At 33.8% G+C, this 22,313-nt stretch overlaps 2 protein-coding genes across 2 annotated transcripts; both read left to right on the top strand.

The window, feature by feature from the left end:
- The first annotated feature begins 3,955 nt into the window (after window positions 1–3,955).
- On the top strand, window positions 3,956–11,173 carry ccnc (cyclin C). Its single transcript, XM_073838032.1, has 12 exons — window positions 3,956–4,101; window positions 4,578–4,684; window positions 4,858–4,942; window positions 5,107–5,176; window positions 5,260–5,311; window positions 6,575–6,630; window positions 7,256–7,291; window positions 7,369–7,460; window positions 8,256–8,323; window positions 8,476–8,555; window positions 8,631–8,749; window positions 9,829–11,173. The coding sequence occupies exons 1-12, from the start codon at window positions 4,070–4,072 to the stop codon at window positions 9,881–9,883; spliced, it is 852 nt and encodes a 283-aa protein (XP_073694133.1). The 5' UTR covers window positions 3,956–4,069; the 3' UTR covers window positions 9,884–11,173.
- A 1,180-nt stretch (window positions 11,174–12,353) lies between these two features.
- Window positions 12,354–22,065, top strand: faxca (failed axon connections homolog, metaxin like GST domain containing a). Its single transcript, XM_073838132.1, has 6 exons — window positions 12,354–12,817; window positions 15,112–15,247; window positions 15,324–15,520; window positions 15,681–15,898; window positions 17,643–17,759; window positions 17,854–22,065. Exons 1-6 carry the CDS (start codon window positions 12,558–12,560, stop codon window positions 18,138–18,140), a joined length of 1,215 nt encoding a protein of 404 aa, XP_073694233.1. The 5' UTR covers window positions 12,354–12,557; the 3' UTR covers window positions 18,141–22,065.
- Window positions 22,066–22,313: the final 248 nt, after the last annotated feature.

Here is a 22,313-nt window from a genome sequence, read left to right as displayed (position 1 = left end):
TATTAGGCTAATATAATTAATAGGCTACATAAAAAAGGTTACGGAAATGATTATTTATTAGCTTCATATTAGTTTACCGTTGTAGAGATTAGTGTTCCTTTAGAGCTAGATAGTTTGTTTGGCAGTATTTAATGCTAGATCAATGTTTTTCGTTCTCAAAAGTAACCCAGCAAGCAATTTTGCGTTTCAAACACTACACGAACGACTACATGTATACGTCTAATAGACAGTGAATATGGGTCTAGACTAAAGCAAGACTGAATGTGGGCTGTTAGTGAAAATTTAATAGACGTCTAACCATAGCCCAAGAATAGACTAGACATCAGTTAGACCATTATTGAACGACTACATGTATACGTCTAATAGACAGTGAATATGGGTCTAGACTATAACAAGACTGAATTTGGGCTGTCAGTGAAAATTTAATAGACGTCTAACCATAGCCCAAGAATAGACTAGACATCAGTTAGACGACTATTGAACGACTACATGTATACGTCTAATAGACAGTGAATTTGGGTCTAGACTAAAACAAGACTGAATTTGGGCTGTCAGTGAAAATTGAATAGACGTCTAACCATAGCCCAAGAATAGACTAGACATCAGTTAGACCATTATTGAATGACTACATGTATACGTCTAATAGACAGTGAATATGGGTCTAGACTAAAACAAGACTGAATTTGGGCTGTCAGTGAAAATTGAATAGACGTCTAACCATAGCCCAAGAATAGACTAGACATCAGTTAGACGACTATTGAACGACTACATGTATACGTCTAATAGACAGTGAATATAGGTCTAGACTAAAACAAGACTGAATTTGGGCTGTCAGTGAAAATTGAATAGACGTCTAACCATAGCCCAAGAATAGACTAGACATCAGTTAGACGACTATTGAACGACTACATGTATACGTCTAATAGACAGTGAATATGGGTCTAGACTAAAACAAGACTGAATTTGTGCTGTCAGTGAAAATTTCATAGACGTCTAACCATAGCCCAAGAATAGACTAGACATCAGTTAGACGACTATTGAACGACTACATGTATACGTCTAATAGACAGTGAATATGGGTCTAGACTAAAACAAGACTGAATTTGTGCTGTCAGTGAAAATTTCATAGACGTCTAACCATAGCCCAAGAATAGACTAGACATCAGTTAGACCATTATTGAACGACTACATGTGCGTCTAATAGACAGTGAATATGGGTCTAGACTAAAACAAGACTGAATTTGGGCTGTCAGTGAAAATTTAATAGACGTATAAACAAAGCCCAAGAATAGACTAGACATCAGTTAGACGACTATTGAACGACTACATGTATACGTCTAATAGAAAGTGAATATGGGTCTAGACTAAAACAAGACTGAATTTGGGCTGTCAGTGAAAATTTAATAGACGTATAAACAAAGCCCAAGAATAGACTAGACATCAGTTAGACGACTATTGAACGACTACATGTATACGTCTAATAGAAAGTGAATATGGGTCTAGACTAAAACAAGACTGAATTTGGGCTGTCAGTGAAAATTTAATAGACGTCTAACCATAGCCCAAGAATAGACTAGACATCAGTTAGACCATTTTTGAACGACTACATATATACGTCTAATAGACAGTGAATATGGGTCTAGACTAAAACAAGACTGAATTTGGGCTGTCAGTGAAAATTGAATAGACGTCTAACCATAGCCCAAGAATAGACTAGACATCAGTTAGACGACTTTTGAACGACTACATGTATACGTCTAATAGACAGTGAATATGGGTCTAGACTAAAACAAGACTGAATTTGGGCTGTCAGTGAAAATTTCATAGACGTCTAACCATAGCCCAAGAATAGACTAGACATCAGTTAGATGACTATTGAACGACTACATGTATACGTCTAATAGACAGTGAATATGGGTCTAGACTATAACAAGACTGAATTTGGGCTGTCAGTGAAAATTGAATAGACGTCTAACCATAGCCCAAGAATAGACTAGACATCAGTTAGACGACTATTGAACAACTACATGTATACGTCTAATAGACAGTGAATATGGGTCTAGACTAAAACAAGACTGAATTTGGGCTGTCAGTGAAAATTTCATAGACGTCTAACCATAGCCCAAGAATAGACTAGACATCAGTTAGACCATTATTGAACGACTACATGTATACGTCTAATAGACAGTGAATATGGGTCTAGACTATAACAAGACTGAATTTGGGCTGTCAGTGAAAATTTAATAGACGTCTAACCATAGCCCAAGAATAGACTAGACATCAGTTAGACGACTATTGAATGACTACATGTATACGTCTAATAGACAGTGAATATGGGTCTAGACTAAAACAAGACTGAATTTGTGCTGTTAGTGAAAATTTAATAGACGTCTAACCATAGCCCAAGAATAGACTAGACATCAGTTAGACGACTATTGAATGACTACATGTATACGTCTAATAGACAGTGAATATGGGTCTAGACTAAAACAAGACTGAATTTGGGCTGTCAGTGAAAATTGAATAGACGTCTAACCATAGCCCAAGAATAGACTAGACATCAGTTAGACCATTATTGAACGACTACATGTATACGTCTAATAGACAGTGAATATGGGTCTAGACTAAAACAAGACTGAATTTGTGCTGTTAGTGAAAATTTAATAGACGTCTAACCATAGCCCAAGAATAGACTAGACATCAGTTAGACGACTATTGAATGACTACATGTATACGTCTAATAGACAGTGAATATGGGTCTAGACTAAAACAAGACTGAATTTGGGCTGTTAGTGAAAATTGAATAGACGTCTAACCATAGCCCAAGAATAGACTAGACATCAGTTAGACCATTATTGAACGACTACATGTATACGTCTAATAGACAGTGAATATGGGTCAAGCCTGCTTTCCGGAAATGTCAACAGATGAGCGCATCAGTGCACACGGGGCAAAAAGCGCCGTTAGAACACACGTGCACTATCGCGCTGATGTGACTGGTCCGAGCCCGACCCGAACCCGAGCATCCTTTCTAAATATCCGTCCGAACCCGGGCCGGCCCGTCGGGTACCGCCAGGCTCGGCTCGGGTATCCATCCTCTAGTATGAATGTTACGTTTAACAGCTTGGGGGATGTATCAGAAAATATAAGCAACATAATATGATATCATGCTGTTGTAAATATATAATATTATATTATTTAATATTATTATTTATAGTTGTATATAATATTATAGTACAATTATAGTATCTACAATAATTATATAATAAGAGTTCCTTTTACTAAAAGTTGGTGCCAAATATTTCTAATATTTCAAATTTGTATTGTATTATTTACAATGTTAATATATTATTATATTATATTATATTATATTATATTATATTATTATTTATAGTTACAAATAATAATATAGTACAATTATATTATCTAGAATAATTAAAACAATTAAAAAATATTTAAATATTTTAGTATATTATATTAATAATATTCATATATTATGAGCCATATATTATTATATTATATTATTTATAGTTATATAAAATAATATACTACAATCATATGTTATCTGTAATATTTATATAATATGACTTCCTATATATTATATTATTTAAAGTTGATGCTGAGTATTTTAAACTTGGATTGTCTTATTTACAATAGTTCTATATTATGAGACAAATAGCAATATATTATTATATTATATTATATTATATTATATTATATTATATTATATTATATTATATTATATTATATTATATTATATTATATTATATTATATTATATTATTAACAGATATTTTCATATGAATTTTGGACTGTCTTAATACAGTCTGTAACTCGCAGCAGATGTTATATGTTATTTATTTTATATATTTGTAAAACAAGAAGAGCGTAGGAATCTGTCCGGAACTGATGCGCAAGTGTGTTTCCTCCCGGACCGTTTTCATGTGCACTTTGAAACTACGGAGTGTTTTTTGTGTCGCGCTCCACGTCTGATTTAATCAGAGTATCGTTTCGTTTAAACACAATTTAACATCACATCAAGGCTTATTTACTACCTCAGACACCTCAAGATGGCAGGGAACTTCTGGCAGAGCTCACATTAGTAAGTGGTGACGTGTTTTGCGACAAAAATCAAGGACATTAAAGTAATTTCTAAAGGTTTTGGTGTTGCTGCGAAGCTATAAGAAACATAAAAACATTCAAATTCGCGGATTTGCCTGATTAAAACGAACTCTTTACCAGATCTTGGTTAATGGCATGATAAAGAATAGATACTACAATAAATGTTATTTATTTTCGGAACAATATGAATATTTGGATTATTAGCTTTAGCCCACTGGCTAGTGGCTTTGACCTGAAGAAACTATAGAGAAATTTAATTTAGGCATAATTGTCATGAATGTGTGTTATTCACGGCACGAGTTAATTTTCATGTTTTTAACTGATTTTAAGATTTTCATTTAGTGTAATTGGTGAGATTATAAGAAGTTTGGATATGAAGTGATATTAGATATTACAATAAATATACACTGTAATGCTGATTCTGAATTTAAAGTGTCTGATGTTTGTTCTCATCAGTCTGCAGTGGGTTCTGGACAAGCAAGATCTGATGAAGGAGAGACAGAAAGATCTTAAGTTCCTCACAGAGGAGGAATATTGGAAGCTACAGATATTTTTTGCTAATGGTTGGAGATAAATTATTATTATTTTCTGAAATAATGCAATAACACATTTTTGGTGTGATTCAGCTACTTTGTATTTTATTTAAGCTAGATTTATAAGTAAATGTTCATTCAAAGTTTAAAGGAATACACAGTCTTTAAACACTTAAATAGTTAAATTTGTCATCTCGTGGCAGTGATTCAAGCCTTGGGGGAACACTTGAAACTCAGGCAGCAGGTCATTGCCACAGCAACTGTCTACTTTAAGCGTTTCTACGCCAGGTAAGTGGATTGTTGCTTTGGTTACAGCCTTCACTTCTTCCGTAAAGATTGTTACTTGTCTTTAGGATTAATAGCCCTTCTGTTTTCCAAATGAAGGTGCTGTTTTTCTGTGGCTTTAAGTACATTTGCATGAAAGTAAAAGAAGGCTCTTGGCTTGTTTTCAGGTACTCTCTGAAGAGCATAGACCCTGTGCTTATGGCCCCCACATGTGTGTTTCTTGCCTCTAAAGTAGAGGTAAGCACTTTCTCAATATGTCAGTTTCTATTGAAAGATGCGTAAATTTACATTTTAATGAAATAAAATTCTGTCATTTACAGGAATTTGGTGTTGTTTCGAACACACGCCTTATTTCAGCTGCGACGTCTGTGTGTAAGTGATTTATATTTTACAAACTCATCAGACAGCATCATATATGTGAATTTTTTAATAAGTAATATGCATTGCTGAGAACTTCATTTGCACAACATTAAAGGCGATTTTAGTTGTATCTCAGTCAAATATGGTCCTATCCTAACAAACCATACATCAATGGAAAGCTTCTTTATTCAGCTTTTTTAGATGATGCATACATGAAAAAAGACCCTTATGACTGGTTTTGTGATCCAGGGTCACCTATTACTACAGAAATGCATTTTTTGAGTTCCTTAAAGCTGGACTGAATGTTGTGTGCTTATGCATTTCCACATATAAAGGCCTTAAAAAATGAGCATAAAGTTTAAAAAAAATCATAACCACATGCCATTAAATGTCGCCTGTTCTGCAAAAAACTGTAAAAACTGAAAGTTATTTCCATTCCATATATGAATTAAAAATGAGTTGGAAGTTATATAAAAATATATTTTATTTTTAAACCTTGAAGTGTTGCAACTCATTGAGTGCTCTTTAGACATTTACATTTATAGAACATATTGATGTATTATTTCAGTTTCTACCTTAAAGATACTTTTCTTGGTCTTAAAAATGTCTTCAAAAAGCCTTCGTAAAACCTGCAGAAACCCAGAAAGCATTAATAAATCAGCATTTGTCACCCTGAACTACAAAACCAGTCATAAGGGTCAATTTTTTAAAAATTGATTTCTATTTATGTATTGTTATTTAATTATTTATAAATAAATAAGCTGAATAAATAAGCTTTCCATTGATGTATGGTTTGTTAGGATAGGACAATATTTGGCCGAGGTATAACTATTTAAAAAGCTGGAATCTGAGGGTGCAAAAAAAAAAAGTATATATATATATTGAGAAAGTCTTAGCAATGCATATTACTAATCAAAAATTAAGTTTTAATATATTTATGGTAGGAAATTTACAAAATATCTTCATGGAACATGATCTTTACTTAATATCCTAAAAATTTTGGCTTAAATAAAAAAAATTTGACTCTCATGATGTGTTGTTGGCTAGTGCTACAAATATACCCATGTGACTTAAGACTGGTTTTGTGGTCCAGGGTCACATTTAATTAAACTTTTAGCCATAAAATAATGTAACTTTTTAGATCTAATCACCAAATCTCCTCACTATCTGTGAGGTTTGGGAATCCCAGATCACGGAAAGCATGCTAACTTGTCTTACTCATGCGTTCTTTTCATGTTAATAGGCAATAAATAAATTTTTCTCTATTTCTAACAGTGAAAACAAGGTTCTCTTATGCCTTTCCAAAGGAGTTTCCCTTCAGAATGAACCATGTGAGTCAAACTTCTGTGCTTTACTACAGCAGAAAACTAATGAGACACTGTTCTGGCATGTAGGCGAGTGCGAGTTGTACCAGATGGCCTTGATATTGCAATCCAAGTTGTTGGTCTCGTACTGAGAAGAGTTTCTGTTGAAAGAATTACTTTGCTCCGTATCAGGATTTTGGAAATCTGACAGCGTCACTAGAGATCTAGATAATAAGTTCTTGTAACTGTCTGATTCATATGATGGAAACGCTGGCCGAGAGGCTGAGATTGTGTGTGAGGATACAGCCTTCTGTCACGTCCTAAGTGTCAGCAAGTTTCTGACACCCAAGCAGGAGTGAGATTCCTCACGCTCACGACACCTTTGTAGGAAAGTCTCATCATGGTGATAAATGACTGTTGGTTTTGGCAGCTCATGTCTCGGGCTGGTGATAAGTGTGATATGATTACAAACAGTGTTATTGGTTGGGTACGCCACTGGTCAGGTGTTGCAAGGGAAACATCTCAGAGGTCTGGTGGAATGTTTATAGATCATCGTAATGGGAAAGATGATAATTAGTGCACGTAATGTATTAGTTAGCACGTTAGTGTGACGATTTTCGCAGTGAACTCATGCTTCTCTCTCTTTGTCTAGATCTTGGAGTGTGAGTTCTACTTACTGGAGCTCATGGTTGGTATTGATTCTTCTTCATTAGGATGTTTAGATTGTTTTTGGCATCTGTTCATGGATGTTTGGTTTTGTTTCAGGACTGCTGTCTGATCGTGTACCACCCTTACAGACCGTTACTGCAGTACGTGCAGGACATGGGGCAGGAGGACATGCTGCTGCCGCTGGCTTGGTGAGGAGTGTGTGACTTCAGATGGCTTGAAAAATGCACAACCACTGTTCATTTTAGTTTATAAGTCGGTTAGAGCCATCTGAATGGGCAGTAAAAGAAAAGTCGAAATGTGGACTTTAACCTGATAAGTTTCCCTTTATAAGACTCTTGCTTCTGAATCTATACATCTCCCAAAAACTGTTCAGTTTCTGTCCACCTTGTTTTTACCATAAGAGCAGGAGCGGCAATTTGTAACATGAATGTATGAGGCATCCAGTGTTATTTTAGTATTATTTATGTAGTGCTATATTTTTGGTTAATGTTTTAAGTGAGCTTTTATTATTATTATTATTTTTTTTTTTAGTTATATATATATATATATATATATATATATATATATATATATATATATATATAATATAAATAAATAAATAAATAATTGGAAATAAATATATATAATTTTTTTTAGCTAGTTAGTTGCCAAGACAACATTTTAATTTAGTTTAACTTGATGTACTCTACTAAAATTACTAAAACCTAAAAGTAATAAAATCTATATTATTAGATTTATTAAATATAATTATATATTTATTATATTAAAAAAAATAAAATAAAACTCTTTCAAAATATTAATAAAAAGTATAATAAATCTATAATATATCTCAACGTTACTAGTTTGCTACACTTTTTTTCTTGTAGTTATTTATCCATGGCAGCTAATGAATCGAAGTCTTGCACATTTACAGAAAATGGCTTTTTTCATTGTTGCAAAATAACCTGAATAAGTGAGCGTGAATGTCATGTGATTGTTTGCAGGAGGATAGTGAATGACACCTACAGGACAGACCTGTGTCTGCTTTATCCTCCATTTATGATTGCGCTGGGTAAGATCAAATTTCCTACACTTAATCCAACAGGTCTTATGCTTGCAGACAAGCAGAAAATGTGAAGGTTTAGATCTGAATAACTGTATAATAACTTAACACATCACATACTAGTGAGCAGAGTTACATATTCTGTCTTCTTCCTCCTCCAGCCTGCCTGCATGTGGCGTGTGTGGTGCAGCAGAAAGATGCCAGGCAGTGGTTTGCTGAGCTGTCTGTTGACATGGAGAAGGTAAAATACGTCCAGCTGTAAAATAAATGAATGTTTCTGTATGTGCACATTAACATTAGAGCTTTTCTTCAACAGATCCTGGAAATCATCAGAGTGATTCTGAAACTCTACGACCAGTGGAAGAACTTTGATGATAGAAAGGAAATGGCCGCTGTGCTCAACAAGGTGCCCAAACCCAAACCCCCTCCTAACAGGTACGACAGAACGCATTCAATTAATCGCTTTGTACCTCAGTTATCAAACAGTACATTTATTTACATGGAAGTAGCATAGGGTTTGTATTATTTATTTCACCAATGCAAACAGAAACAATAAAAAGAGGCTAATTGTGTTGTTCTTTATTTGAAACAAGCTCATTGTAACTTTGTTTAAGGGCTAATTTTAATTTTAATTTTAATTTAATTTTAAATATTTAAAAATTGAAAAAAGTTGAAAAAATTAAAGACCAAATATTTTTATTATAACTTTAATTATTAATTGCATTGCAATATAAAAAATAAATATTATTTATATTTTATTTTAGCCTTGTTTCAATTACCAAAAATGTTTTTTTGATAGTTGACAAAAATTAAAGACCAAACATTTTTATTTATTTATATATATTATTTATTTATATTATTTATTTAATATATAAATATTATTTCTGTTTTATTTTAGCCTTGTTTTAATTACCAAAAATGTTGGTTTTTTTGATAGTTGAAAAAAATAAAATAAAAAAATAAATTTTTATTTAAACTTTCAAATTATTTACTGCATTTAAATATTTAAAAATTTAAATATGATTTTAATTTTGCCTTGTTGCAATTTTTGTTTGATAGTTGTTTATTATAGCCCATTTTGTGTTTAAATATTTTTGTTCTTTTTTTTTTTTTTTTTTTTGTTGTTTACTACTATACTACTTTATTTATTTTTTGGTTATTTTCTACACAATTTCTAAATTTTAGTTATAAGCTTTTCATCAATATTTATTTTATTTCACATTTATTCCATTTACAGAAAAGCCCTTTTTTAAAGCCTGTTTTATGCTTAAATAATTATTTCATTTTTAGTATTAGTAATTTTAGTACGTACACTTATTTAATTTACTTGCCAAGGCAGCTTTCTACATTTAGTTTAAGTTCTTAGTTAAGTTTTCATGTTTATTTTTCATTTCAGCTGCTTTTTTTTTTTTTTTTCCCAAAGATGATTTTTAATAGTTTTAGTTTTTGAAAAGTGGAAAAGCCTTTTAATAAAGCCTATCTTATCTCACTTTTGCATGCTCTTCTTCATACAGTGAGACTGACCAGAGCTCAAACGGCAGTCAAAACAGCTCTTACAGTCAGTCCTAGAGCGCCCCCTGCTGAAGGACCTGAGGCCGAGTGATCCGGAGAGGCAAACACAGCACATCCTGGCACATCTGAATGCTGCTTTTCACAAGCACATCGTTTTATGCCCGTGGGAAAAACTATTCCTGGCACACACATCCTCTCTTTCCTCTCCTCTGGGTTCTTCCAGCAATCAGAGCAGGTAGATTGATGCCACCTCATACTTTCCTTCCTTCCACCAATCAGAGCAGCTGTGTCAGAACTGCTCACCAATAGAAAATCTGCTTTGGTTTAGAGTTTATTGCCAAGCGTAAGGCTGTAGTCTTGAATGTTACACACACACACAGACGCACCTCATTGGGTATCTGCTTGATTCAGAGGGGTGCTGTTTTCCCAGATCTTTTAAGTCCAAGGTCCTGACTTCCTTGAAAAGTCCCTTGAAGCTTTCTTTCAGTGGACGCTCTTTGGGAACTATGACTATGTCTGAGAGCGGTGGAGAGAGAGCCAGTGTGTGTGTCTAATCGTCTAAATGTATTTGTATGCGTGCCTCTCTTGACCATATCACAGTTTGTATTCCTCAGGGAAACGGATCAGCCCTCTCTACAAAGTGGCTGTCTGTAAACTGATTGGCCACAGGGCTATGTGACGGCGATCTTTTGAACCCTCGTACTGTGTAATCAAATCCTGATTGGATATTTGATGTGCGTGTGGATGTGAGTTAGAATGCACAAGCGACACGGATAGTTTGAGTTGATCACAATATGCTTCGAACCACATTGTAAATATGCTTTCCATATATAGCTTTGACTTTGTTTTTACCTTTTTTTAGTCTTATAAATTTACTGTATGATTATGCTTGCCATAACCCAAATGCTGTTTTCTTTGCTTTGGTTTTGTTATTTTGAATTGATGTCTTGATGCTTCAGCACACTGAAGTATCCATCATGTTTAATGGAGGACAAGCCAATATCTTGAGGGTTTTGGAGATGTATTGAATAATTGAGATGTGCATCTTGGGTGTGGTTATCTAGTCCCTCACAGTATGTACATGTTTAGCTGTGTTTTGAATGGCATTTTTATTTTTGGCTTCGTCTCTCGCTGTGATTCTTTGTCTAGCTGTGCGTCAGGAGTGTTGCCTCATTTTTATTGAGTGAAATTGTATAAATGTGGCCCCTCTCTGTCATGCAGTGTATGTATTATTTACCTGTAAATATATTTGATGATGTGAGAGCTGTGGAGAGTGAGGGCTTGGAGTGTTCTAATTTTTTTTTTTTTTTTTTTTGTGTCTATAATGGAGCTCAGAAGCCTTATTGAATAAAGCTGCTGTTGGAAAAAAAAATACTTTTTTTGTTTGTTTTTTAAGTGTCCTGTGTTATATATAAAATTTTATATCTATCTATCTATCTATCTATCTATCTATCTATCTATCTATCTATCTATCTATATTTATTTATTTATTTATTTATTTATTTTATGTTAATTTTACGATTATATATTTGATTCTATAGAATTTTATATAAATTAAAATTAAATTATCATGAATTCACCTAGTGAAATAACTAATACAAATTCATTCAAAAACTATTTAGTCTTAAATAAAGAAATGAATAAATGAAAATAAAAAAAACAATTTTATAATTAATAAAATTGACAAAGCAACAAATTTACTCAAACTTAAAAATACAAATTAAAGTGTAAAAAATAAAACGATTCAAAATTTTAACGAAAACTATCTCAATGATCTTATTTAATTAAAAATAATATAAATAAATAAAAATATAAAAACTAACATTAAAATCGATAAAACAACAAAATTACTAAAACTTTAAAATGAAAATTACAACAGAAAATGTAAAAAAATAAAACTGAATTAAAATGAATAAAAACTATATCTCAATGATTGTATTTAATTAAAAATAATATTAATAAAACAAAAAACTAGTAATAAAAAATTAAAAACAAAAAAACATCTAAAACGTTAAAATAAAAATTTTAACAGAAAATGTAAAAAAATAAAACTGAATTCAAAAATTTAAAGAACTATATCTTGATGACCTTAAAAAAAATAAATAAAAGAAAAATAATAGAATAAAAGAAAAAAATATTAAAATCGACAAAACGTAAATTCACTGAAAACTTAAAATGGAAATTAAAACAGAAAGTGTGAAAAATAAAACTGAATTCGAAATATTAATGAAAACAATAATAGTATCAATGACATTAAAATATATAGTATATAGTTCTTTGCTCATATGGTTAGTTGCAAAGCTGCTTTTATCTGCTATTGCTCGAACCAAAAGAATATAAACATTTTTAAAAGAATCCTGAAATATGATTTCATCTTGTGAGATATTATGAAATTTTTGTTGCCTGTTATGACAGCTGTGAATCTGACCAATGAGAGTTGAGAATCTGCGCGCTTGCCCCGCCCCCTCGCAGCATCAGCAGCCCCGCCCCTGGTGACGTACCGCGCTCAGCTGTGCGGTAAACAGCGGCGGCGAGCGGCTGCGGATTGATGCCGACCCCACCGCGGTACGGACGGCCAGCATCAGGAGGCGACATGCCCGCTGCTGCTCCTCCTCACGCGTTCGTCAGACCCTCTGACACCCATATCTTCACCACCTCCACCCTGCGGCACTGATGAAGCCTCCTCTGTCGAACCCACAGCGGGCCGAAGGGCGGATAGAGGAGAGAGAGGATGTACTGGCGCGTCGGCTTCGCGTGGAGCCGCTCCTGCGTGCTTGAGCTGGGCCGGAACACGAGTTTCTCGCTCGGCTTGTGCGGCTCCGAGGAGCATCTCTCGTTGTATGGGTACATCATCGCCTACCCGCTGCAGGAGTACGGAGGGATCATGTCGGCGTTAGGATTCGACTCCTGGTGGAGGAAAACGCTCTACATCACCGGGGGCGCGCTGCTCGCCGCCGCTGCCTATTTACTACACGAGCTGCTTGTCATTAGGTATAATGCTATCTATCTATCTATCTATCTATCTATCTATCTATCTATCTATCTATCTATCTATCTATCTATCTATCTATCTATCTATCTATCTATCTATCTATCTATCTATCTATCTATCTATCTATCTATCTATCTATCTATCTATCTGTCTATCTATCTATCTATCTATCATTTATATATTATATATCATAATTTCATATATATAAGCACTGCATATATAGTAGTAATAATAATGATAACAATAATAATTATTATTATGTATGCAGGCATTGTGCTTTTGTATGTATATTCGATAAGTAATGTAAATATTTAACTTAATATAATTTAAAATAATTTACTAATAATTTTAGGTGCTATAATTATTATATTATAAGCTAATATTCTATATTATATATAAACAAGGCATAGGTAGTAATAATAATAGGTAGTAGTAGTGGTAGTAGTAATAATAATATCAATAATAATAATAGTAATTGTCATCTATGCAGTGCTTACATGTAAAAAAAAATATATATATATATAATCTATGTAGTGATTTATGTTTAATAAAAAAATATAATAGTGAATATGTTATAAAATATTTGTATTAAATGTTTTCTATTTAATTGAATATGTTTTTATTATATTTTTTTATATTTTAGATTTAATTTAATATATTTAATATTTTATTTTATAAATAAGATTTAATAATTACAATAATTATAATTCTATACATACATACATACATATATAATATATATAATTATCATTATTATTATTACTTTCTATGCCACGCTTATTAAAATTTCTCGTCTGGGTGGGGTGAGAGGGGTTTTTAAGTGATATTACTTAAACGAATATCCTGGACAATCATGTCAACACAATGCAATGCAGTCCATTCATTATCCTCCACTGATGAGGGATGAATGATCTGCTAACTGATTGAATTTTGAGCAGGATGCTATTTATTACCTCGTCTAAAGCCTGAATGTTGTCATGTTGATGTGTGTTATGTCAAGGGCACGGCTGCAGGAGCGTCTGTGTGTGTACTGTGTAGGCCTTGAGGATAATGTCTCCTTGTGTTTTTGTGATGTGACAGAATGACCTTTATCAGCCCCTTGTGTGACCGTGTAAATAGTGACCCTTCAATATAGTGATCAGAGTCAGTTGGGTTTAATTCTGTGCTTTCGCTTCGTCTCTGACCTTTGCAGAAATGGCAGTACTGTTAGTGCTCAGCAAAACATCTCAGGTTACACGAGGCCCTGGGAAAGGCTGATGGACTAGCTGTTATTAGACTGCCTTTAACTCACATGAGCTATTGATTCACACGTGCATTACACAAATATAATAACATGATTAAATGTTTTAAGATCAGACACAGAAGTAGAACACTAAGAGAGAAAGCTACTGTGATGCTTTTAATGAGTTTCAGCACCAGTGAAGTGGACAGCGACTAAATTCTGCTGATGGAAAACACTGAACTCTGAATTGATCACAAGTGTTTCTGGATGTTTTAGTACATTTGTTGTGGTATAAAAATGATGAAATACAAAAAAAAAAAAACTATAGAAACTGAAGGAGGTATACCTGAACCACATCTAAAGACCAGATTATAGCAATCAATCTGAAAACACATTAAAAACAGCATAAAAATCATTTTTTTCTACATAATTCAATTTAAAAGTGATTCTCCTATTAGTAATTAATAGACTCCAAGGCTTTCCACGGTCAATGCCGCTGCATCTTACTCATTTTGGATAGTTTCAAGTGCATTGTAAAACAAAATTGATCATTTTAGGATGTTTTAGTACATTTGTGAACTGTTTGATGCCCATTAATTTCTAATACACTTCCTTACCAACCAGAAAACACATTAAAAACAACCTAAAATGTTTTTTAGCCCTGTTGTATTTTAGTATTTATTGGGCCCAAAGCTTTCCATAACAGATGATGGTCTATATGGCTCCTTTTTTTAATTTTTAAAGTTGGTTTAAAAATGCCAAAAAAAAAAAACACCTATAGAAACTGAAGGAGGTACCTGAACCATATCTAAAGACCAGATTGTGGCAATCAATTTGAAAACACATTAAAAACAGCATAATAATATTTTTTTTCTACATAATTCAATTTAAAAGTGATTCTCCTATCAGTAGGTAATAGACCCCAAAGCTTTTCACAGTAGATGCTGCTATATCTTCCTCAATTTGGACAGTTTCTGGTGCATTTTGAAACAGAATTTATAATTTTAGGATGTTTTTGTACATTTGAGAACTGTTTTATATCTATGAATTTCTAATACACTTGCCCTGTAGGAAAGAACAGGAGTTGGACTCTGAAGATGCTATCATTTTGCATCAGTTTGCCCGGCCCAAAACTGGAGTCCCTAGCCTGTCACCCTTCTGTCTGAAGATCGAAACGTACCTGCGGATGGCAGACCTGCCCTACCAGGTATCTAAACGTATAATGATGATGATATGATTGAGAAATCAATGGATGTTTTTTAAACATACAGTTTTCTCCTCAGAACTATTTCGATGGGAAGTTGTCTCCTCAAGGGAAGATGCCGTGGATCGCGTATAATCAGGAGCAGGTGTGCGGGACAGAGTTCATCATCGACTTCCTGGAGGAGAAACTCGGGGTGAACCTCAACTCCAGCCTGAGTCCTCAGGAGAAAGCCATCTCACGTGCCATCACCAAAATGGTGGAGGATCACTTCTACTGGTGAGACTGTGTTGGTTTTTCTTCACACTTTCTTCAGTTCTTCATTATATTGTTGAAAGACAGAAATCAGATGCCTTTCATAAGTGAATTCCAACTTAAACATGACCTACTGAACGACTAAAATGTGTTGATAATCCAGATGCAATGTGTTTTGCTTTAGGACGATAGCATACTGTCAGTGGGTGGACAATGTGGAGGAGACGCAGAAGATGTTAGCCACAAACGGGCCGCTGAGTGACCTGCTCAGGTGGATCTTGAGTCAGGTGACCGGCAGCATCGTGAAGAGAGAGATGTACGGCCACGGGATCGGACGCTTCTCCAAAGAGGAGGTTTACTCTCTGATGGAGAAAGACATGCGCACCCTTGCCGAATTCCTGGGTATGTTTTGAACACCTGAGGCATGGTTTGTGAGCTTTATTGACAGGATTTGTAACATTTGAGTCGTTTTTTTCTAGTCTAGATCATTCTAGATGAATCTCGAGAGTTCAGAGCTTTTGAAACAGGTTACAAAATAATGCAGCAATAGATCTATGCTGCCCTCTAGTGTTCAGTAATCCTAAGTCTTCCTTTCACACTGCAAAAAAATTATTTTCTTTCTCAGTATTTTTGTCTTATTTTCCAGTACATCTAGTAAATCAAGATACACTTTACTTTAGATGCAAAACTACTTAAATAAATCTTGTTTAGTTTAGAATGTGAGGTTATTCTTAAAACAAGTGGGGTAATAACAAATAAACTTAATTCTAAGGCAAAACTAAATTATTTTTCTTACTCCTTACTACGTTGTCAAGTACTTTTCTTGTTTTAAGCATACATTTATTTTGATGCCATTTTATACATTCATTCTAAATAAATTTGTCAGAAAACACTTCAATTAATTTTAGTTTTCAAATAAATTTGTTTTGATGCATAATCCTAAAAGAACATACTCTTACTACAGGTGAATTGCAATGAGAAAATAATTGCAATTTTTTATCTCACAATTCTGACTTTTTTCTCACAAATCTGAGTTTACATCTCACAATTGTTCTCTCAGTTGAAAGTGTATATCGTACAATTCTTGACTTTTCTTCTCAGAATTGTGATGATAAAAACTAACAATTGCTAGGGAAAAGTCACAATTATATATTTTTATTCCATGGAGGGAAAAAACAATTTTGTAAGAGATGGATTCAGAGTTTAGAGAAAAAAAGTGAGAATTAAAAGACATATTCAGAATTCTAAGAAAAATAATCGAAATTTCAATATGTAAATGCAGAATTCTGAGGAAAAAAGTCAAAATTGCAAGATGTAAACTTGCAATTCTGAGCAAAAAAAGTCAGAATTTAGGTAATTCTTCTTTCAGTTGTGAGTTTATATCTCACTTTTTTTCACAATTCTGACAATTGAAAGTTTATATCTCACAGTTTTGACTTCAATATTTCTTCTCAGAATTGTGATGATATAAAATCAATTTCTAAAAAAAGGCACATGGTGGAAACAAAAAATTATAAACAATTATGTATTCAGAATTTAGAGGAAAAAAACACAATTGTGAGACATATATTCAGCATTCTAAGAAAAATAATTGACATTTCAAGATGTAAATTCAGAATTTTAAGAAAAAAAGTCAGAATTGCAAGATAAAAATTCACAGTTACTTGATTTAATATCTCACAATTCTGATTTTTTTTTCTCAGTTGCAAGTTTATATCTTACAATTCTTTTCTTCTCAGAATTGTGATGATATAAGCTCACAATTGCTTACAAAAACCCCCAAAAACAATTATTCAGAATTCAGAGAAAATATAATCAGAATTCTAAGAAAAATAATTGAACTTTCAAGAATTCTGAGTAAAAAATTCAGAACTGTGAGACATAAATTCAGAATTCTGAGGGAAAAAATGTCAAAGTTGCAAGAAATAAATATACATTCGCAATTGCATAAAAAACAAACATAATTGTCAGATAAAAAGTCGCTACCTTTTATTTTTTTTTTAACTGCAATAGAAACAAGCTTCCATAAGTACCTCAGCCATATCTAGAGAGCAAAATATCATTGCAGACAACCAGAAAACACATTAAAAAGTATTATTGTTTTCTGTCTTATATAATAAATGTAATAATATAATTTATCCCATAGGCAATAAAAAGTATCTAATGGGCCCGAAGCTGTCCACAGTAGATGCTGCAGTATTTGGTCATCTCGCTCAGGCCATGTGGACTCTCCCAGGAACGCGTCCGGAGCAATTAATCAAAGGTGAGGTCATGAACTCATGCTTTTTTGTATGGGAATACTGTTATAAAAAGTTAAAGAGTGCATTAACTGACTAAAGCTACTACATTGGTTCCAGGCGAGTTCATCAACCTGGCCATGTACTGTGAGCGAATCCGCCGGAAATTCTGGCCGGAGTGGTTTGTGGACGTGGACGACCTTTACTACGACGGACTGAGCGAGGAGCCGGATTCTCCTTCCCAGCTTCCCGATTTGGGTCTGTACTCGCGCAGCGGCAGCTTCCAGGAGCAGGAAAGCACTCTGTCCCACCACGACACGCCCTCACCGGACAGCGACGTCACCGGACGCTCTCTGTTTGATTCTGACATGGACACCGAATGCTCGGAAATGGAGCAGTTGAAGTGAAAACCACACCCCCCTGATGATGCATCTGCACGGGCCCCGCCCCCTTTGTTCTCCCACAAGCCCTTCAGCAGGGGAAGGGCCGGTCAAATAAAGATGTGTGACGTGGCAGAGGTTTTCCCAGACTCTCAGCGAGGGATGGCAATAAAGCCGACGGGAGAGGTAGTCTGACACTTTGTAATTAATGAACACAGAGGATTTTATTAAACGAGGGAAGGCCAGAGCATAGAGAATCCAGGAAGAAAACGTAAGAGTGAGAATGGAAAGGAGTGAATGACGCTTCCGCCGAATCACTCCTCCTGCGGTGTGCGCTCCAAATCAGCAGAATGACATCATCACATGTGACCACTTCCTGTTCACCGTGTGTGTTTGTAGCTAAACAGCATTTCTTACATCCGGGGGTTTATGATTATACGGGTAGACAGACAGAAAGAAGGATTTTTGATGATTGAAATGTGTAGATACTTATTGAGTGAAACAACTTGCCTGATTTCATAGTCCATCTAAAATTCAGTCTAGTTTTATTTGGTCTAATGTACACTAAGCAAAGACCGGAATATGCAAAGATGAAAACTGATGGATGGTAACTGTGAAAATGTTAGTCTAACGTTTTTTATTTTCTCAATCTCAAGCCATTGCAGCGTAGCAGAATTCCCAAATTGATGATCTTGCCGTTTTAATTTTTTATGGCCAATTATGGAATGCATTAATGAATAATTCACCCAAAAATTTTACTTCGGTAATTTAATCATCCTTTAATTACTCCTAGCCTATATGACTCATTTTATTTTGTAGAACATAACAGATACATTTTGAACAATACAATAATAATATACAGTGACTAGAAGCTCTCAAGATCTTAAAAAAACACCCCAAAAGTGGTTTATATGAATTATGCAATATAGTTTATGTCTTCTGAAGTTACTTCGCAGCTTTATGTGAGAAACAGATTAACCAAGTAAAGCTTGACATATAAAATAACAGTTCAAAACATTATTTTTTTAAATTATTAATAACAATAAATAAATTCATTAATATTATGTGAGGAACAGAACTTGACGTATAAAATAATACTCTCAAAAATCTTTTTTTTTTTTAATGGAACCATTTATTTCATTAAAATTTAAAAACAAATGATTTAACAATAAATGCATATGCATATGTTTTTTTTTTTTCTAGTATCCTATTTGATACATCTGGCTTTTATGACTCATATAATATGATATATGAGAATATGGAGCTCAGTTTTATTCAGGTTTAACAGACTATTTACATAAAATGCATATTTTTTGCCCAAGCCTGATGAAGATATTTGATACTCACAATTTAATTTAGCTTCAGTCCAGCAAGTGTTCATCTTTAAATATTTCATATATAACAATATTAAAGTTATTTTTATGCTTACTTAATAAAAATGAGTCACAGCAAAAAGACACATGAACCAAAAGATAAATATAAAAAGTATGAATTATCATTTTTTTAGTTTAGTTCAGTTTTTTAGTAACATTTTGATCATGTTCATAATTTACATGTGTATTTAAAGGGATAGTTCATCCAAAAATGGAAATTCAGTCATTAATGCGGTCAGAAAGCTTATGGATTTCATCAAAAAATATCTTAATTTGTGTTCCGAAGATGAAGTTCTTACGGGTTTGTAACAAAATGACGAAGAGTAATTAATAACAGAATTATAATTTTAGGGTGAACTATACAAGTTTGTAGGTTTAACTTCAGTCATATTGCATGTTTCATCACTTCTCCCTGCATGTTTGTATATTGACACGTTATTTGATTTTGGGTGAATTATTCATATAGAAGCAAATATGGTGAAAAAGTGGACAAATATGGTCATTTATTTGTCTGTGGTTCTATCTACAATCAATATAGTCTGCAAGGCAGATTCTGAATCAGTTGAAAGCAGCCACACTATTAAATCTATATCATGCGAGACTCATATAGATGTGTGCAGCTGTTATATATGCTGAAAACATCACTTGTGTTTGTCGAACAGCAAACACTTCAGATAGGGATCTGTGATTGTGCAAGAGCGCCTCCTTTGGGCTGCATCTTTATTTACTACGACTGAAAACACTGGCCCAGAATAGAACACAGTACTCTAGTAATGCAGCAGTGTTACTCAAATGTAGCCATTACAGAAGGAGACGCATAACACAATACAGATGGAGACAGACAGCTGATGTGTGTGTGTGTGTGTGTGTGTGTGTGTGTCCATCTGCTGCATGACTGAGTCACTGAGTCATCGTCACACATGAACACACTCGCAGGAATGATCTCCCCAACGAATGACACATGCAGGACGGGAGACTTATGTTTTTTTCTGTTCCGTAGTGAGATATAATCTGTATCTTGCTGTGCCGTACAAACGTCCTTCCTGTTACCACAAATGCCCTTTTAATGTCTTGAACATAATCCTGCATTAAGACATGGTCTATATAGAGCACTTACAAGGAAGAATGGGAAGTGTCTCTGCATTTTTACGCCCTTCGAATGCAAATGTAGTTATCTGATGTTTGTTCAAATGCAACATTAGGAAATATGTAGAAACAAAACAGTTTTATATAAACATCAGGTTAATTAACTGGTGCTTTATTAGAAATAAAAGGTTTGCATGCCAGTAATTATTTAAACGCGCCAAACTCTTAAAGGAACAGTTGATCCAAAAATGAACATTTTCTTAGGATTTGCTCACCCAGATTTGGAGAATTTTTGCATCACTTGCAGTGAATGGGTGCCGCCAGCACGAGAGTTCAAACTGCTCATAAAAACATCATGATTATGAATAGAGGGCTCATATTTTAGTGGGAAGCAGTGGTTTAAAGTTAAAAATGTCTTAATGCAAGCAAGCAGCTTTTTAGGTCACAATACATTAATTGATGGACTGGAGTCTTGTGGATTATTGCAATGTTTTTATCCGCTGTTTTGACTCTCGTTCTGACGGCACCCATTCACTGCAGAGGATCCATTGGTGAGCAAATGATGTAATGCTAAATGATGAATAAACACATCTACATCTTGAACAGTCTGAGGGTGAGTACATTTTCAGCAAATGTTCATTTTTTGGTGAACTATTTCTTTAAAGTAAGATACAATTGGCAGCCAGTTTGAGTAAAACCATCATATCCTTTCTTAAGATGTTTGTTTGTTTGCTTGTTTGTATTGTTCTTGATTTACAACTGTGCCTGATTCTAAAAACAAACAATTATTTATATTTTCTATCTTTTTTTTTTTTTTTTTTTTGTCTATGTACTATGTGTTATTCCTGGACCACTTGACCTTTTTTATTTACTGCTTGTGATTTATTTTATATTTTTAAAGTATTGCAAAAGACTTTGAATGAGTTTTCTATTTTTTCATGAATATCTGTAGTTGTTTTAGTCTCTCTGAGAGCTGTTTGTTTTACACGCTGTTTGTTTGATTATATTGAATGAATTTCAGACGACGCTCACTAGGCCAGAATTCAAGGCTTGTCTTCAAAAACTCAACTCACTACAAGCGTTACAGACTATTGCAAATGAATTTTTAATGGTTCCTTGTTGAGCTTTGGTTTCTAGCCAGTTTTATCATCTATACATGACAATCTTGTAGTTATTTTCTTCATAAGACATACAGCCCCATTCATATCCCAAAGGTGATGGAAATACGGCAACCCAAAGATATTGAAAGGCAATGGTAAAAGTTTCCTAACAAGTGTGTGTGCTGATTTTAGAGCCATATTACAGAGTCTGTGTTGTGTGTATCATGACCCTGTTGGATTTACCGATTTAATATGGGCTATACATAAGATTGGGGAGGGAGGGGTTGTGTACATGAACTAATGATCACTGTAACATAAGGAACCAAAATTGTCTGGCGAATGTGTTAAAGATATATTGAAAATATTTCATGAAATATAGCTGTATTAAATCAACTGCTCCTGGTTGTATGTGTGGTTTCTGATTACAGTGTATTCCTTATTTCTTGAAATTCTTTACTAATAGATATTATTTAAAAGGATGTGCAGAAAAGCTACTTAAATTGTGTATATTTTGTCACAAATGTGACCCTGGACCACAAAAGTCATAATGGTCAAGTTTTTGAAATTGACATTCATCTGAAAGCTGACTATGGCTGACTGATGTATGGTTTGTTAGGATAGGACAATATTTGGCTGAGATG

Source organism: Garra rufa, chromosome 4 (assembly GCF_049309525.1).
Source record: "Garra rufa chromosome 4, GarRuf1.0, whole genome shotgun sequence".
NCBI classification, from domain to species: domain Eukaryota; kingdom Metazoa; phylum Chordata; class Actinopteri; order Cypriniformes; family Cyprinidae; genus Garra; species Garra rufa.
Note: the sequence above shows the minus strand (reverse complement) of the source record. Positions and strands in the feature narration are given on the sequence as shown.

Excerpts from the sequence above, each read along its gene's own strand:
- ccnc (XM_073838032.1), top strand. The coding sequence starts at position 4,070 with ATGGCAGGGAACTTCTGGCAGAGCTCACATTA. Across the intron at positions 4,102-4,577 it reads TTCTGGCAGAGCTCACATTA|TCTGCAGTGGGTTCTGGACA; the intron begins GTAAGTGGTGAC and ends TGTTCTCATCAG. Across the intron at positions 5,312-6,574 it reads TTCAGCTGCGACGTCTGTGT|TGAAAACAAGGTTCTCTTAT; the intron begins GTAAGTGATTTA and ends TATTTCTAACAG.
- faxca (XM_073838132.1), top strand. The coding sequence starts at position 12,558 with ATGTACTGGCGCGTCGGCTTCGCGTGGAGCCGCTCCTGCGTGCTTGAG. Across the intron at positions 12,818-15,111 it reads CACGAGCTGCTTGTCATTAG|GAAAGAACAGGAGTTGGACT; the intron begins GTATAATGCTAT and ends CTTGCCCTGTAG. Across the intron at positions 15,521-15,680 it reads GTGGAGGATCACTTCTACTG|GACGATAGCATACTGTCAGT; the intron begins GTGAGACTGTGT and ends GTTTTGCTTTAG.